A 19046-nucleotide genomic window follows, 5' to 3' on the forward strand; every position below is an offset into this window, starting at 1 on the left:
GCATGACAAACTTCATTCAATATCCAGCTCCAGTAAAACATGAAATAACCAGAGGATCACTTGAAGTGGAAAAGGTGAAACATGACTGTTCTTGTTCTGAACACATGCATCACTTTCATCCATCACTTCACCTATTGATCAAAGACATATCAAGGAAGAGACAGCGCTGTGAGAGATTACTAAAACTGACTCATGGAAGAGAACTTTGATGTTAACTTTTTTATGCCAAAGAATGATCAGGAAATTAACAGCATGAGTGAAAATGCCTAACTAGCTTTCCCACATTTCGCAAAACATTAAGCCATCTGTCGTATCCCAGAGCCACACGTTAGTGCAGCAACAATAGGGTTGCATCTCATCAAGTACGATTTTTAGATCTATTAAAATCATTTACCCTGGAATACGCTCAAACCAAGAAAATGGTGATCTCTAGTGATGGGTTGATGAGGCTTTGTGATACAGCATAAGTAAGTAAGTAAGTAAGTAATATTTATTTATATAGCGCTTTTCGAGACCAGGGTCACAAAGCGCTTTAACAATCAAAACAATACTCAAAACAGTACATACTTCAAAGATCAAGACAACACCGAGAACAACACAGGAGTTCGAGAAATTCAAGGAAAAGCCTGAACAAATAGAAACGTCTTAAGATGTTTCTTAAAGGAGTCAGTAGACTCCATCAAGCGCAAAGAGAGAGGAAGATTGTTCCAAAGCTTAGGAGCAACAGCCTGAAAAGATTTCTCTCCTCTGGTCCTGAGCTGTGTGCGTGGAACCATAAGTAGATTCTGATCCACAGACCTCAGAGACCGAGCTGGGGTGTAAGGCTGGATCAGATCAGTGATGTAAGGAGGAGCCTGACCATGAATAGCTCTGAAAGTAAGAACCAGAATTTTAAAGTTGATCCTGAAAGAAACTGGAAGCCAGTGAAGAGTTTTAAGGATCGGAGAAATGTGAGTTCTCCTACTTGAGCGGGTCAGAATTCTCGCTGAAGAGTTCTGAATCAACTGCAGACGAGACAGCTCCTTCTTGTTAAGACATGAAAACAAACTGTTTCAATAGTCCAGACGAGAAGAAACAAACGCATGGATTACAAGCTCCAGATCATGTTGTGACAACATTTTCCTAAGTTTAGAGATTTTTCTCAGTTGAAGGAAACAGTTTCTGGTCAGTTTTCTGCAGTGTTGAACAAGAGACATGTCTTTATCAAATACAACACCCAGGTTTCTCAGGCTCAGTTTGACAGACTGACCTAAGTCACCCAAGTACTGACTCAACCCTGGAATCTTATCATCAGGAGCAATCACCAGAGTTTCAGTTTTGTCCACATTAAGCTGTAAAGTGTTTTCACTCAGCCATTGTTTGATTTCTAGCAAACAATTGACTAAGCTGTTCAGCCTTTGGGGCTCAGTTGGGTCAAAAGAGCAGTAGAGCTGGATGTCATCAGCAAAAATGTGATAAGAAACATCTGGAAATCTCTGAATGATTTTACCAAGGGGAATCAAGTACAGCAAAAACAATAAAGGACCCAGAACAGAACCTTGAGGGACTCCACACAACAGATCTGCCGATTCAGACCTCATTTGATTGGCAGATACACTAAAACTGCGCCCAGAAAGGTAAGATGAGAACCATTCTAACACAGACCCAGACAGTCCCACTTCATCCCTTAGTCTTCTCAGCAGGATCAGGTGATCAACTGTGTCAAAGGCTGACGACAGATCCAAGAGAACCAGAACAGTGAATTTACCAGAGTCAGCCGACATCATGATGTCACTGGACACTTTCAATAAAGCTGTCTCCGTAGAGTGATGTTTACGGAAGCCAGACTGAAACTTCTCATGGATGTCGCTCTGATCCAGGAACAAAGACAGCTGCTCGGACACCACCTTCTCCAAGATCTTGGACAAGAAAGGGAGCTTAGAAATAGGCCTGAAATTACTGAGGTCAGTTGGGTCTAAGCCTGGTTTTTTGAGCAGAGGCTCCACAATGGCATGTTTAAATGCATTGGGAAAAACCCCTGTGGAAAGGGAGAGGTTCACCATATTGGTAACCCAGGGGCCAATTACATCAAATATTTTGATAAAAAGCCTACAAGGAAGGACGTCATCTGAGCAAGAGGAGGGTTTCATCTTGTTCACTAGTGCTGAAATATAACTCAAAGATACAGCAGTGAAGGATGACCAAGAGGAGGAGATGGGCTCAGAGACAGTAGGGGTTCCCAACAAAGGGGAGAGATTTTCTCTTTGATCAATTTAATTTTGTCAATGAAAAATCTCAACAATGCATTGCTGTCAGCTTCACAGAAGACCGGCGTGATTTGAGGAGCAGGAGACACGAGAGAATTAATCGTGTCAAACAAAACTTTGGGGTTTTTCCTATTTGCTGCTACCAGTTTTCTGATGTAATCAGATCTAGCAGTTTCCACCATCTCATTGTAAGAAGTCAACAGATCCCTGAGGTGAAGTCTGTGCACCTCAAGTTTAGTAGACTTCCAGAGACGCTCAGTCTTTCGACAAAGTCTCTTCAGACTCAGGAGATCTTCATTTGTCCAAGGGCACCGTTTTTTCTGAATTTTCAAGTTCGATTTAACAGGTGCCACTTGATCCAGTATTTCAACACAATGATCAGTGTAACAGTGAATCAAACTGTCCACATCTGGACAGTCATCAAAGGAAAGACGGTCAAACATAGCAGAAAAACTGTCTGCAGTATCGGCTGAGATGACACGCCTCTGAGACCTAACTTTCAAAGGCTTAGGTTCAGGGATGAAGTCCAGGTTGAACAAGACAAGAGAATGATCACTCAGATGGACATCATGTACAGATACATTAGAAATGTTCAGGCCAAGAGTAAAAACTAAGTCTAAAATGTGGCCTTTTTGATGAGTGGGTTCAGAAACATGTTGCTCAAAATTAAAGGCTTCAGTTAAAGTTAAAAGTTCTTTAGCAGAACAAGATGTGACGTCATCAACATGAAGATTAAAGTCTCCAAGAATAAGAACAGATTCCATCTGAATAATGGAAGATAAGAAGTCACTAAAGTCTTTCAAGAACACCGCCGCAGGACCAGGCGGACGGTAGATTGACACACAATAGAAAGGTCTTGTAGAACCAACCAAGATCATCTGAGACTCAAAAGAAGTGAATTCCTGTGTCTGAATCACTTTGCAAGAACAACTCTCCCTAAAAACAGTAGCAAGACCTCCTCCACGACCAGAGAGGCGAGGCTTCCCCAGGACAGCGCTCCCTACTGGACAGAGTTCGTTCAGATGAATAAACTCTTCCTCTCGCTGCCAAGTCTCAGAAAGACATAATAAATCCAAATTAACTCTTGTGAAAAGATCATTAAGAATAAAGGATTTATTAGTAATGGAGCGAACATTAAGAAGTCCCACATTCAGCACCGATGACGTCACTGACGACGCCGCGTCACTGACAGGCGCGCAGAGCGGGATCTTTTGAAGCGAACAGCGGTCACGTGGGTACCAGCTGTCACTGAAGTTCAACTCGGTTGTAAAAGTCGAATTAAAGAGAGGAAATGAAAAAATCTTACCACCTTTCGTTGAGGTCTGGACAGACGGCAGCGCTGATGTGTCGTCACACACAGTGAGAGGAATGTCGATCAAACATCGATGACGTTCGATGACGTCAGAGTTGTTCCGAGCGATCGCAACTGCACGTCTCATCCTGACCTGTACTCCAGCCCAACTCGATCCCTTGTGGAAATCGCCCGGTACTCGAGAGATCAAACGATATTCCACAGAGTCCGAGTCGATGAGAAGCGGAGCCGGAAACACATTCACCGGACGTTGGTAACTGTCGCGAGTGAAGTCCTCCATCGACTCTCTGATGTTGAGAAGAGCATCACGATATAGATCCGAGATGCTTGAGACATATCTTAAGTGATATGAGCATAAAATCCGGACAAGTAGTCGTTAAAACGACTGTTTTTGGCAATTATTGCAGGAGCTTACGTTTCAAGCAGCCGATCAAAGGCTCACCGGAAGCGGAAGTGATAAGTTGTTTGTTGCTTTATCACGATGCAGTGTCTTCATTTGAAAGGCCACTAGATGGAACTCTCAGTTGGAAAATGATGCCAAGTTTCATTGAGTAGATGTTGGGAAAACTAAACTCACCCCATCATAACTCATTTTTAATTGAAACTTTGGAATATTCAATCATAAGATTGGGTTGTTTCAAAGCACCAAAAAACGTATTTCCATCTGCTATAATCTGCAGTCAACATCTTAGTCAGGATATTTTCCCTGGAACCCTTCAACATATTTTCCCTAGACAATCTTGCCCTTAGGTCAAAAGAAAAAACATACTTTGATGTTAAATCAGCAGATATTTTTTATTTTATTTTGACGTAACATTCATTTGAAAATATTTGCTAGCAGTAAGTTTGAGACCAGCTTACTAGCTAGAGGCAAGGTACTATGGCAAGGTCAGAATATTTCCATAGGATAAACATTTTTGGACGAGCTAACTTCTAAATCTTGTCTTGAGTTTTAAGTAGTGTCATCATCTTGGGATCATTGATTTACTCAGAAGGGTCCACAGCTAAACTGCTGATGCTGCTTTGCACAGAGAACAGTAGTAAAGAGAACATAACTCACCATTGACCACCATGGCGATGTCAACAAAATCAATCTCTCCTCTTGCTTCCACGCTTGCCTCACAGCGGTATACTCCCTCGTCAGCTTTGGTAACCTGGTGGATCTGTAGGTTGTTGTTGGGCAGAACTTGGAAGCGGCCTTCATTAGGATGGATGAAGAGGGAGGAAATGAGAGAAATCATGGAAACACAGAGAAAGGAGATAAGCACGTCAGAAAAAACAACAACAGGGGAATATTTCCATCTCCAATCGTTGTCCTTTCCACTGTCACTCTTCACTTCAGCCCATTAAGCTGATAACATCCTCCCTGGTCGACTCTCCAGCTGCTACAGCCGACTGTCTGGTGTGTCAATAGAAACAGAACATGATGACGAGTGATATATAACCTCACTGCATTGTCTCAACTGTGATGAAGATTAAGTTAATGTTTTAACGTGAGTCTATGTTAGGTTGCATAGTTGGAATAGTTGGTAGAGCTTGTTTGAAAAATAATCAATATGCATTTACCAGATATTCATTCATTCCTTTTCTACCACTTTATCCCTTATGGTGGTCGCAGGGACACTGGCAGCTTATCCCATTTTTATTGGGCAAGAGGCAGGGGACACCCTGGACAGGATGCCTGTCTGTCGCAGGGCACACAAAGCAACAACACAACCATTCACACACACACTCATACCTATGGACAATTTCCCCTCTACCAGATATTGTATAATAATATCAGTTATATAATATCAGCACAAGCCAATTTGCTCCAAAAGTCCTTCAAATCTTCTGAAAACAATAAATCCTTCCATGTTTTGTGCCTTCTTCAGAGATGAGGTTTATTTTTCATAGAAGCTGTAATCCACTTTGTCTTTTGTGGATCAACACAAAAGAAGGGAGAGCATGTTGGTGGAGGACACTATTACTTTGTTAAATGAGAGTAGCTAAGACTTGTTTTTTCACCAAGTAATCAGTGGTTACTCGGACAGTTTTATTCTCTAATCCTCTGCTGAGTGTCGCTCACACGTTTACAACACTATGGTGAATTATATCAGAAATTTTATAATATTTGATTTATCATGTACATTTGTAGTCAGCTGTTGGCAATTACAATTAAACAATATATATTTTTATTAGGCCTATTGCATGATGACTTTATGATCACTATTTGCATAACTTTTGGTCTGTTCTTTTAACTTAATTTACTGTACATCGTAATGCAATCTGGGGGACGTGATTGGTTGATCTTTTATACTGGCTTTGGGAATTGGCTGAAACACAACTGAAATACAGTCTCTTTGTCAGTGAGCATCTGGGCTAAATAAGGTTTGGATCTTCTCGGTTGTGTACCAAGTCTAGTGGAATTGTTTGTTCTCAGCTCAATTGTGTTGGATTATTATAATGGTGTGAGTCTGTGAACGGATTAGGATCGGGAGCCCAGCTTCCCTTTATTACAGGAGCCGACCAACCAGGAAATGGTTCATATTGTTATAGCCCCTGACGGCACACAGCTTTCAGAGCTGAAGGTCTTCACGCTGCTTCTGCTGCTTGTTTGTATGATCCCTGATGACTCAGGATTTACGACCACGCGTGTGTGTCTGACGGGAAGTCATGGTTTCTCTGCCCACGTGCGAAGTGAACACTCTGGATTTAAGTGGGGCGAACGCTGTTCACGCCTCCCCTCAATCCACAGCACCGCGCACTCATCCAGGCAGGTTAAGACCTGAGTCTAACATTGCAACCGTTGGATGCTTCACCTTGCCACTGTTTCATAATCATCGCTTTTTTGTCTTTTCTCAGTTTCAACCGTCTTGTAGTGTCTGGTTCAGTTCCTAGAGTTTTGTGAATGACCTGTTTAACAGTAGCTTGTCATTCCCAGAGCGTGGGAAAAAAGAACACACAGTGCATAGAAAAAATCTGTTTTCATAAACTATTATTTTGTCAGCCAACTGAGTAAATATTGTTTTTTATTTTAAGTTACGGGGGACATTTTAAAACAGAACATTCAAAAAGTGGGTCAAACCACATATACAAGAAATGTGGTTTAACTGAAGTTTTTTTTAAAGAGACCTGAACAATAAGACTGTTTTGCCATTTAAATTGTGGGGTGCTGTTGTGCATTTAATGGAACTTGGACTTTATTAAGAAGGGTTTGGGCATTTTAGTGCATCTTGGCCTTGCTCTGTGAGTGGTGTAGTCGTGTGCAGATGAAAAAGTTAAAAGAAAAGAAAGAAAAATGTGACAATTTAAAAACATAGTTCACATTTATATTGTTTAGTTAAACAGTTTCTAATTGGGTACAAAATAAATTAACTGCAATAACTAGAATGGAGTTTTCTTTGCAGTAAGTAAGTAATTAAGTAATTTATATTTATAGAGTTATTTTCCAGACTAGGGTCACAAAGCGGCTAGACAATCAAAACAATACTCAATAATAAATATACACTTAAAATATCAAGATAACACAGAGACGACACATGAGTTCCAGATAATCAAAGATCAAAATAAGTACCCAGCCAGACACTTCATATATAATAGTTAATGTACAAATATAAATACATTTTATTGGAATTATATGAACCACGCAATTGATTATGATAGTTCCTGATTCTGCAGGAATTCGAAAAAAAATAGGAAATAAAAATTAGACTTACTATGATGTTCTTCTGTGATTTCTTTTTCCTGGTAATACCACACCACTGCTGGTACCGGGGAACTGATGACATCACACACCACCTCTGCTGTCTCGCCACGACGAAACTCCTGTGGTGACTGAACATCCTGAAACGTCAGCCTCTCTGCAGGAGCAAAGTTGACGAAGATTGAACACATTTAATAGCTTTTCTGAAGGTCAATTCATTCAATGTTGTGTGTTCTCTGTTCTACATTATGAGTATTACAAATGGTTAACAGGACACAAACACTAACACAATACAAAATAAAAAAACTGTATTGAGCACTTTTTTAATTAATAATTCATTGTTGTTTTTAGAACATGCCTCATGGGCAAAATCAGTGTTTTATTTACAGGCGCCCATGTGCCCACGGCACAGCCTTGGTGACCTTTGCTCTACAGAATCAGCTTGGTACCAGGGAATAGTTTACTACTGGTTACAAACACACATCCGATGGTGGTTTCCATCTTCCAATCTTCTTTTTGTGCTCATCCTCTATCTTTTACAGTAGCTTTTTAATTGTTTTGAAAGATATTTGTTTGAATAGGCAACAATTGAGTAATACACATTTACCAGTATCTATGATTCCCACTCCATTGACACTGAGCCTTACAAATCATGAAGCAGCAAATGTCTAGAAACAGCAAGGGATCTGGAAGTCAGTCTTATTTGCACACCATACTTTGATGAGTGCAGTGTCACGTCTGCTTTGAAGCTTCTGCTGCTGAGGCACGGTCATTTCATATTCAGTCGATGATTTGTGCCCCTCCTCTCTGTGGCTGACCCCTCTGTTGGCATGTGGCGCCTCGTGTCTTCATTAGCTCTGGGAAAACCTGTCCATTCTTAGTATGCCTTCACCAACTCTCTAATAGATTCATCCAGCATTCTTTTTCTAATTTGCAACCCACTCTCCCGCTTCAGAGCCTCCTGGTGTTTGGAGTCTCCACCTCCCAGTTTAATTTCTGCTCTCAGTACCCCCCCTAGTCAGCAGAGGAAACCTCTTTTCTTAGTGAATTTGAATCTTTACAGCAAAGTCTCCTTTTCTATCATTAGCTGATATATCACTGCTAGAGAAATACTTTTTTTTCCTGAGCTCTACTCACTTGTGGAACCTGTATTGGATTCTTAAAACATTTTAATGGGACAATAAGACCCAGAGCTCATTAACTCACCAAAACACCTTGCAATGTATAACTTTTATTTCATTCATTTAATTTAATATTCATGAATTCTTAATATTATGAGATGTAATTTCGATTCAGTTCTCTATCTTACATTATTCAACTAGGTACTATGATATAAAAACCATAAAAGGGCATTACTGTTCTGCAATCTTTTCATATCTGTGTTTAACCCAGGCAGATTCGGTAAATAGTAAATTCAATAATAGCAAATCAAGAATTCAATCAGTGAACAATGTGACCATGTTATGACGGTAGTCCGTATGGCTGCATTTACTTCCATGGCATTTGGAGCCGTCAACAGTTCGGTCGCTGCCTGTTTCTGCCACAGGAAACAAATCTCATGTTAACATGTTGTAGCACAGAAGTCACAGCCCCAGGATTCCTCAACCGTTCCGGCTGGACTCTCTGTTTGGGCTGCCCTCAGGTTTTAAAGAACATGCTGTGGAGGAAATCCTCACAGAAATCCAGTGAGTGACATCCTGTCGCCATGGAAACATAGAGTCTGTTATTTGGTGAATGAGGCGAGAGCTGAGCTGTGGTAGGCTAGACAGACGCTGTGATGTTTCTGCTAATGACTTGCTGGGAGGCTGTTGCTGATTTCCTCAGTGTGTATACGTGTGTGTCGGTGTGTGTGTCCTGAAGTCAGAAATCTGTTCCTTGATGTTTCCTGCAATTAAACTTGTTGAGGTCTCTGACAGATCTCTGTTGCATGTTCCTTGCAAACCTTTAGATATAAATCTATATATTGCTGAACTCCATTAAAGAGTAGTTGACTTTTTTTTTTCCCACTCTCTAACGTTTGCTAGAGGCTTGTATAAATCCTAGCCCTAGGACGAGAGGACGTCTTGGACTGTGTGCTAGTCCATTGCTGCGCACATGTTGAACCAACCACTCACACTCCTGATTTAATGGTTTTTATTAACCTCTGAGAGTGAGGTTTTGCAGCAACAGGAGGAGTGTGTCTGTAAGGGTTAGAATGTCAAGTTCCGATTGACGTTAACACAAAACTCTTAAATTAGAGTTGAAAGTAGGGCCTGTCCACACTTTTATTATTCTTCCCTTTTTTCTATTTATTTAAAATACAGTTCTCCACATATATGTAGCCTTTCATTCCTTTACAAAAGAAGTTGGCAATTGCATCAAAGCTTGTGCTCATCTTTTGTTTTAAGAGAACAGGCTACTGGGAGTTGTGAAAAGCTAATTTCTAACGTGTCCAAAGAAAATGACTGCATCCGTCAGGGGTGTTCAAATGGTTTTGAAATAAACCAGGAAAAAAAACCCCAGATAAAACCTGCTTTCTTTTTATTGAAGGGTTATTTCAAAGCTTTGGGTAACAAAAGAATGGAGTGGCCACAAATTATGCGGTTATTAGGAATGGGTTATTCTGCCCATATTTATATGGGCTTTATCAGTAAGGCAACGATATTTATAAGCTTAATATTATTTAATGGATAAAACTATTTTTTTGATTATTTTTGGCTGGAAAAATGATGGACCAAAACATACATTAACAACACTTCTATTTCTCACTATGTCCATGTCAGGACAAAAACACAGACACAGTACTTGAACACAGACTCAAGAGACTAATGCATGTATATGAGCAAAATGTCTGGCATCACTCATAGGTGAACACTACAAACCCACAATATTACTTTTTTGACATACAGGTCAACCAGTCTAACACCACTGATCACACCACTTTGTGTAGGCTATGTTAAGAAAAAGGCTTGTCTCTCTAATAAATTGGATGTTTCTACCTCAGAGTGTTGCAGAGTTTGATCTAGTGTTAGTAACAATGTTCACAGTACGTTGCACGCGTAAAATACGCAAATCATTGCATAATGTTTTTATTGGTCATTTTGTATGTTTTAAAAAGTGAGCAATCAATATTCGTATTAGTACATGTTTACCTTTAGTTTAATCTTCATGAGTTTTAGGTAAAGAGTTAAATAAGGAGATTTTTATATATATATTTATAAGAAAACTTCTTAAAAAATAAAAGCTAAGAAAATCAATTAGAATGATAGTAAGTTTAGCCATCCATGGTAAAATGTAACTTTTTGAAGTACCTAATATTGGTATGTGAAGTAGCAACATAACTTTCATTTAAGTCATGACCTTCAGCTTAATAGACTGTGGCCAAAATGTAGCTGTTAATGATGTTATTTTAAGTCAAAGATAAACAGAATGTTGGGGATTTTTCCATCTATTTAATACATTCATACACAGCTCGAAGGATAATAAGGCGTGTTGTGAATCCGAAAAAGCACAGACAGGTCTGTTCCGTCTCTCTAACAGCTTGTGGTGAAGGTGAGGTTTAGAATATGAATGAGCAGAACCGTCTCCGATCAAAGTCTAATGCAGGAATTTTATTCTCTTCAGGCCTTCATGTCTCCTCAGGGGGCAAACGCTGAAAAGGGATTTTAGGAATCGGCATGCATGTCAGGTGCCAAACTTACGGTAGATCTCCAAAACTACTGACGCCTCCTCTGTAAGACCATTGGCATCTGTGGCCTGACAACGGTAGATGCCGGCGTCTTCGATGATGGCGTTGTAAATGATTAGCCTCGATCTTGACGTCTCAGAGTGGAGCGCCATCCGCCTGGAGGGCACAATGCGTTCGCCCTGAGGGTTGTACCAGTCCAGTCTTACTGGCTCGCCAATTGCTTACAGGAAACACATGAAAGAACAATTACATTTTTGTATTTTTCAAGAACTTTGGAAATCTTGAGCTATACATGTACAACAAAAAAACAACAAGTTAATTTAGAAATTACATGAAATAAATATAAGTATTCCCAATGGCCATGATATTTTTGGAAATGTTCATTTTCTTAAACATTAAAATCATTTCAGGTGTTGTTTTTTTTTTACTTCTCTTTTTCTTTTTGGTTTCTGGTCCCAAGTCTAAATTTGCTCAAAATGTAGCAAACCAGCTAAAACCTTCTATATAATTAGCAAATATATGAACATATTTTTAAAAGAAAATGTTATTGTCTGTAAAACTAATCGAAATAAAAATCTATCAAATCTATACATTACAAATGGTGAAGGTGAACATAACGTTTGTGAATGAATGCTTTTTTTTCAATATAATTTAATTGAAAAATAAAATAAATTAAACTTAAAAAAATACAACATCTGCATTCGAATTTAGAAAGCAATATCAAAGCCTGTTGATGTGCAAAGTAAATATTGAAATATAAATGTTTCTTAAAAGCTCCATCTAGTCCCAGTTGAACCTTATGTTATTATGTTTAATCATTATTAACAGAACATTTTGTCATTTTTGTGGAAGGAAGGTTAATTTATTTGAGTGAATTAATTGTTTATAAAGTATTTTTCTTCTTATTTAATTAATTAATTCTTTTTTTTCTTCTTTTTTTTTACTTATTTTGTTAATTTAATTTTCTTTTGCAGAAAAATGGAAAAAAGGATATCTATCTCTTAATATCTTACTCATATATTTGTATTACAAAAAACAGACAAGTATTAAAGAGAGAATTAAAAAAATAGTTGGGTGTCATGTCGGGCTTCCCAGGACAATCTTGGTGAGCGACTATTAATTGAGACTCAGGAACAGTCTCTTCAACCTATATATAAAAAAAAAATTCTGTGGTCGTTACAGGTGGTCCATAACGTCAATGTAGACCCCTTCAAATTACCTCAGTCCTCAAAGGTCCGAGATGGTGCAGGTTTTTCTTCCAACCAGTGAGACACACATGCGTTGACAACTAATTTGTCAGCTGTTACAAGCAGCACCTGACTGACTATCCACTGATTACAGTCTTCAGACACTTGGGGCCTCATGTACTAAGGGGTCGTACGAACAAAAAACGTGGGGACCTACTACTCCATTTCAAAGTCCATATCTATCAATAAGGAAAAGTGTTAAACAGTTTGGACTTCCCGACACGTTTGTAGGTCACGTGCCTACGGATCAGCTGCTCAGATGCATGTCAGCCTCACTGGTCATGGTGAGATGTTCACATCATAGTTACATTAACAGACAATATTGATCAAAAATTAACACACACACACAAGTGTTTGTAGTTGAGTGGATATTAAATTATTCACAAACATATAAATATGTTCTCACCAAATGGTTCATCTTTATTTATTAAGACAACATCGAACGTTTTATACTGAATATTTGAATCCGCTATTTTACGCAATTCAGGAAAAAATGTAAAGGAATAGAGCGCTTGGTTTTATAATATAAGAAAAAAAATCGCTTCAAGTCTTTCTATGAGAGTCACAGACGGTCTTGTCAAACAACATCAAGTTATATCAAACTGAAGCTGCAGAATGAAAGCAACTGAAGCCGTGTGATCACTTGATCTGAGCGATCTACTTGAAATACACACTTATATAAGTACACCGTCACATGATTTGTAATTTGTAAACAAAACGCTTTTATCTTGAAAATGTAATAGGAATTTGCGCGTGTGTTGCACAGATGGGCCACATTTATATGAAGCTCAGACCATCAGACCATCTTCACAACATCATCAATAATCACTTTAAGTCACTGATTTACAGTTTTGTACTTATAAAAGTTATAAGTATGTAAATTATGGCATGGAAAGGGATGAACAAGGCTGCGATTCATTCTAAGTTGAATGGGAGGTACAAAGGAAAATAGCTTTTATTTGTGTGTAAGTGCAGATTCATAAATCTGAATGTTTTTGTACGTGCCCCATTTTCATGATTTCAGTGTCCGACCGTATTTTGTAGAAGATTCATTAACTTCGTTGTACATGAGGCCCCTGATTTTTTCAACTATATGTGCTTGACTAGTTGGATCAGAAACCTGCACCATACTTGCCCTTTGAGGCACGAGTTAAATAGCACTGATGTAGATGCTCATACATCAAGGTCATGGTTATTCTGAAGGTCGAGGCAATTGGACTGAGAAGTATTTTAGAAGGGAAGGGACAGAAAACTATATAAACTGGAATTAATGTGTGGGCTGTAGGAATGCATTATGCTGATTCGGTTTTGTTATTTCGTTTTGATTCTGCTTCTGTTTCTCTTTCGCTCTTTAGATGAGATTTAGATGGTTTAAAACTCAATCTTACCCTCCAGGATTTATTGAACCTGACTAAAGATGACGATTGAATACATTTTGTTTCCTCCTCAGTTTCTGTATCGCAACCCTGAATGGAAAGGAAGTGACAGCTGTGTTGTGATGTGCGCTTATTCTTATCAGTACATCTCTGACCCTGTGACAAACTATTAAAGAGACTCATTGAAAACAAATGAACACTGACCAGAGCGTGGCAAGTACAAATCTTGTTTAATGCAGTTTGCACCGTATCTATCTCGCCTTTTTTCAACACAATCTCATGTCTAGTTCATCAGGCTAAACATTGCAGCCATTCCTGGAATAACATTGCTGAAAAAGCAGGGATTGAAGCAGTAGATCCAACTGTATTTCTGTGTGCGTAACTGAAGCAGATAACTCAATTTCAGAGGAAAAAGTCAATACCGTGAAAACCTTTACATCACATTTCATTCAGCTGACATATCCTAAATTCTGAGACAGATTTTATCTTAGCATATTTTTCTTTCTGACGCCTTTAATTTAATTGAGTTTGCCAGCTATTTTTTCCGTAGAAGTAAGAACCCTTTAAAGTAGTTCCCCCAGTGGAATCTTTTTTTTTTCTTCTCCTTTTATAACTCTGAATAGTGTTGATGTAGCTCTTTCAGAGTTTGAATGTAGCTTCAAAGTGGAAGTTCTTTTCAAAATTAAATCAAATAAATATATCAATGTAATGACCACATATAGTATTCAAAAGATGTATTGTTTCATCAAATATAATGTCAAGCTCTCATTCTAATAGAGACTTTTGTTTCAGCTGATTTAACGAAAGAGGTGTTCAAGTAGGCGACTTGTGTAACTACGTGACCAGGCATTCACATGTCTTATAGTAACTGTGTGCAACAAAGTGTAAGTAAGTAAGTAAGTAATTCTTATTTGTATAGCGCTTTTCTAGACCAGGGTCACAAAGCACTTAAACAATCAAAACAATATTCAATAAAGTATATATTTTAAAGATCAAGATAAAACTGAGAACACAACAGGAGTTCCAGAAAATCAAGGAAAAGCCTGAACAAATAGAAACGTCTTAAGATGTTTCTCAAAGGAGTCACTAGACTCCATCAAGCGCAAAGAGAGAGGAAGATTGTTCCAAAGCTTAGGAGCAACAGCCTGAAAAGATTTCTCTCCTCTGGTTCTGAACCGTGTGCGAGGAACCATCAGTAGATTCTGATCCACAGACCTCAGAGCCTGAGCTGGGGTGTAAGGCTGGATCAGATCAGTGATGTAAGGAGGAGCCTGACCATGAATAGCTCTGAAAGTAAGAACCAGAATTTTAAAGTTGATCCTGAAAGAAACTGGAAGCCAGTGAAGAGTTTTAAGGATCGGAGAAATGTGAGTTCTTCTACTTGAGCGGGTTAGAATTCTCGCTGCAGAGTTCTGAATCAACTGCAGGCGAGACAGCTCCTTCTTGTTAAGACATGAAAACAAACTGTTACAATAGTCCAGACGAGAAGAAACAAACGCATGGATTAGAAGCTCCAGATCATGTTCCGACAACATTTTCCTAAGTTTAGAGATTTTTCTCAGTTGAAGGAAACAGTTTCTGGTCAGTTTTCTGCAGTGTTGAACAAGAGACATGTCTTTATCAAATACAACACCCAGGTTTCTCGGGCTCAGTTTGACAGACTGACCTAAGTCACCCAAGTACTGACTCAAACCTGGAACCTTATCATCATGAGCAATCACCAAAGTTTCAGTTTTGTCCACATTTAGCTGCAAAGTGTTTTCATTCAGCCATTGTTTGATTTCTAGCAAACAATTGACTAAGCTGTTCAGCTTCTCGGGCTCAGTTAGATCAAAAGAGCAGTAGAGCTGGATGTCATCAGCAAAAATGTGATAAGAAACATCAGGAAATCTCTGAATGATTTTACCGAGGGGAATCAAGTACAGCAAAAACAATAAAGGACCCAGAACAGAACCTTAAGGGACTCCACACAACAGAGCTGCCGATTCAGACCTCATTTGATTGGCAGATACACTAAAACTGCGCCCAGAAAGGTAAGATGAGAACCATTCTAACACAGACCCAGACAGTCCCACTTCATCCCTCAGTCTACTTAGCAGGATCTGGTGATCAACTGTGTCAAAGGCTGAGGACAGATCCAAGAGAACCAGAACAGTGGATTTACCCGAGTCAGCCGACATCATGATGTCACTGGACACTTTCAATAAAGCTGTCTCCGTAGAGTGATGTTTACAGAAGCCAGACTGAAACTTCTCATGGATGTCGCTCTGATCCAGGAACAAAAACAGCTGCTCAGACACCACCTTCTCCAAGATCTTGGACAAGAAAGGGAGCTTAGAAATAGGCCTGAAATTACTGAGGTCAGTTGGGTCTAAGCCTGGTTTTTTGAGCGGAGGCTCCACAATGGCATGTTTAAATGCATTGGGAAAAACCCCTGTGGAAAGGGAGAGGTTTACCATATTGGTAACCCAGGGGCCAATTACATCAAATACGTTGATAAAAAGTCTACAAGGAAGGACGTCATCTAAGCAAGAGGAGGGTTTCATCTTGTTCACTAGTGCAGAAATATCACCCAAAGATACAGCAGTGAACGAGGACCAAGAGGAGGAGTGGGGCTCAGAGACAGTAGGGGTTCCAAACAAAGGGGGAGAGATTTTCTCTTTGATCAATTTCATTTTGTCAATGAAAAATCTCAACAATGCATTGCTGTCAGCTTCACAGAAGACAGGCGTGATTTGAGGAGCAGGAGACACGAGTGAATTAATCGTGTCAAACAAAACTTGTTTTATGCTTGTCATTATATTTTATGTTAAAGATTACCTCATTTTCTAATTCGCTATATATTAGAAAATGTTAGTTAAATACAAAAGTGAAGCAGAGACAGCAATTAAACCATTGTTTTTATAAGGTTTGTTACAATAATGAATGATCCATTTCAACCATTTCTATTTGCCAAAACATGTTTCACTAGCTTTGGATTATCTATTTCATTTGATACATTTTTCTGTAAATGAGCTATTACATGTAAATAGTTAATGTCATCTCTGAACACTGTCATCAGTGAGCAGAGAAGCAGAATGAGTGCACGAATGCTCCTACCCACGTGCAAAACAAATAGACTCAAGGATTCATTCATTCCTCGGGCTATTAAATTGTACAATTCTGAGTTCGGGGGCAGGAGTGGAGTGAGAGTATCTGGATGTTCTGTTCTATGTTAGTCTTTGTATCCTTTGTCTTTGTTGTTTTTCTTTGATCTATGTTCTTTGTCTTTATCTTTAGACTTAGATTGTGTAATTGTGTTCTTTCTCTTTATTTCTCTTGTTCTTATTTTATTTTTTATTTTATTTTTTTTATAAAAAATTGCTGTATGTATATGCTACTGGAAAAAAAAGGAGACCTCCTGAGGGATCAATAAAGTTTTACCTTACCTTACCTTACCTTAATTCAAACCTTGTACTTATGTCCAACATTAGGATTTAATTGGGAGCGCCTCTTAACATCATCTTACCTAGAAAGGCGTTATAGCTGGAAATGTATTTAAATCACACCTATTTAGAGATGTTTGACAATTACCATGTGACTGATTCTGAAAACTAAAGCTTATTTACTCAAAAAAATTAATGCAAAGTGTTAATTATAGCAGAGGTGTTAAATATAGTTTTATTTCCGCTATAATTAATGTTGCCTTTTAAATGACTAAGTACTAATTGGATAAGAAACCCTCTCCTATTCCCTCCTCAGCAGGCCTCCACTTTCCCAGCTTCAGCTCCATGCTGGGAAAAGGTGGCAGGATTGATGGGTGGTCTAGCACAAGGTGGGTTGATGCTACTTGTGAGGGTTACCACCCTACAGAGTATCTCACATTAGATGGGGATACCACAAGGGGGGAGTAGACAAGAAAGGATGGTCAAAGAATATTTCACAATTTAGAACAAGGAATGATCATTATTAAGGTTGTATTTTGTTTTTTTATTCCATCTGTTTGTCTTTTAGCATCTAGATTTCAGGAGATAGTGATTATGGGACAACAAACACATTTTAAGATCAAGTGGTGTTTCTGAAAACCATCTGGTTGCAGGACACTATTAAGGGGTTTAACATGGAAACATGCCATACAACTAGATCAATATAAAAACATTTAAAAAGGATACGTTTCTGGAAGCTTGCTGTTGGGTTGCTAAAGAAAACATTTGCCTAGTTAAAGACCATTTAAATGCAGCTGTCTTTTTTGCATGCTCTGGATTCTACCCTCAATCGATACCATCAGAGACAGGGCCTTTAAGAATGAGCCTTGAATGTAAGAAAACACGCATGTTTACCTGTGCAGATGAAGAACTTTGACTCTCCAACACTTAATTCCACTTTGTTCAGAGATATTGAAACCTGCAGGCCAGCTGAAAGAAAACAAGACAACATCGTCAGACATTGTAAACAAACAAAAAAAGAACACCTATTAAAATAACAGAACAAAATACACCTATCAGCCCGTTAATGAGCATGAAGGGCTTTCAGCTGCAACACAACAGTGATTGTCAGTGCTGTAAAGAAAATAATGTAAACTTTGACCAGGACATCACATCTTATTTCTCCACGTGTTATGTGACACGCTTAGTACTGTTTCAATGAATGATATTATACTACAAAGCTGTATGTTTTGCTCCCATAAATGCTCAATAAAATAGCAGGGAGTGACTCTAAGAATCAAAGTGACGGATAACATACAAACCACTCCATGGCTCATGTTGTCGTCTGGTGAAATCACGTGTTAAAGCTCTGAGAACTGGTGTATGTATCTGATAAACTTGTATTTTCAGATGCAAATAAGTGATATTATGATCCTCTTCAGGTAATTGTAGAAGGCTATGAGGACATTTTATATATGTTTGAGCATTTTCTAATGATAGTTTCTTATCAAAGCAAAGCAATCCAAATATTGTTGGCATTTTTGTTTTTGAACTTTTGAACCTTGGTCAAATACAAACATACCAGTTAGTATTAGTTTAGCATGTACTGTCATTTTAGTCAACCTTCTTTCAAAGCTGTTGCAATGTTTTACAGAGATGATGGCGTGATAGTTACTTCCTTTCACATAAATATATACTTGTCCCAGTTGTCAAAACTTCAGTGTCCTTCTAGTATTTTAGCATGTCCATGCTTTTAGTTCCACACCTATAAAGTGACCATCAAAGGAACAACATCTGAAGAGTAGAACGAGGATTCTCTCAGGATCAATAACAGCTTCTTCAAGCCTTCATTCAACCTAAGATCTGAGAGACTCTGGGATAGTTTTAACAGAATCAACAAATATTGCATGAGTGACTAAATATCTTAATTCATTTTGTTGCAATGACGGTTTAAAATGTCAGTGCTGTCTCCATTCACTTTTAGGTAAAGACTGATCACCAAAAAAAATCAAATGAATCTTAGACATTTCATTCAGCTGTTCTAAGTGTGTGCTGTAAGCAAGCATGCATGCACGATGAACCCAAGATACAATCAACATTTATCAAATA

At 38.6% G+C, this 19046-nt stretch overlaps 1 protein-coding gene across 3 annotated transcripts in view; it reads right to left on the minus strand.

Moving 5' to 3' along the window:
* The window catches only part of ncam2a (neural cell adhesion molecule 2a), a 169573-nt gene that overhangs the window by 31430 nt on the left and 119097 nt on the right, over positions 1-19046 (minus strand). For all 3 annotated transcript variants that reach the window (XM_087792107.1, XM_087792106.1, XM_087792105.1), the window contains exons 2-5: positions 17853-17927; positions 10924-11130; positions 7257-7400; positions 4619-4756 (exon numbers count right to left, since the gene is read on the minus strand). In XM_087792107.1, the coding sequence (XP_087648233.1) occupies positions 4619-4756; positions 7257-7400; positions 10924-11130; positions 17853-17927 (564 nt within the window). The remainder of the gene's footprint in view (positions 1-4618; positions 4757-7256; positions 7401-10923; positions 11131-17852; positions 17928-19046) is intronic.

This window comes from Callionymus lyra, chromosome 5 (assembly GCF_982586985.1).
Source record: "Callionymus lyra chromosome 5, fCalLyr1.hap1.1, whole genome shotgun sequence".
NCBI lineage: Eukaryota > Metazoa > Chordata > Actinopteri > Syngnathiformes > Callionymidae > Callionymus > Callionymus lyra.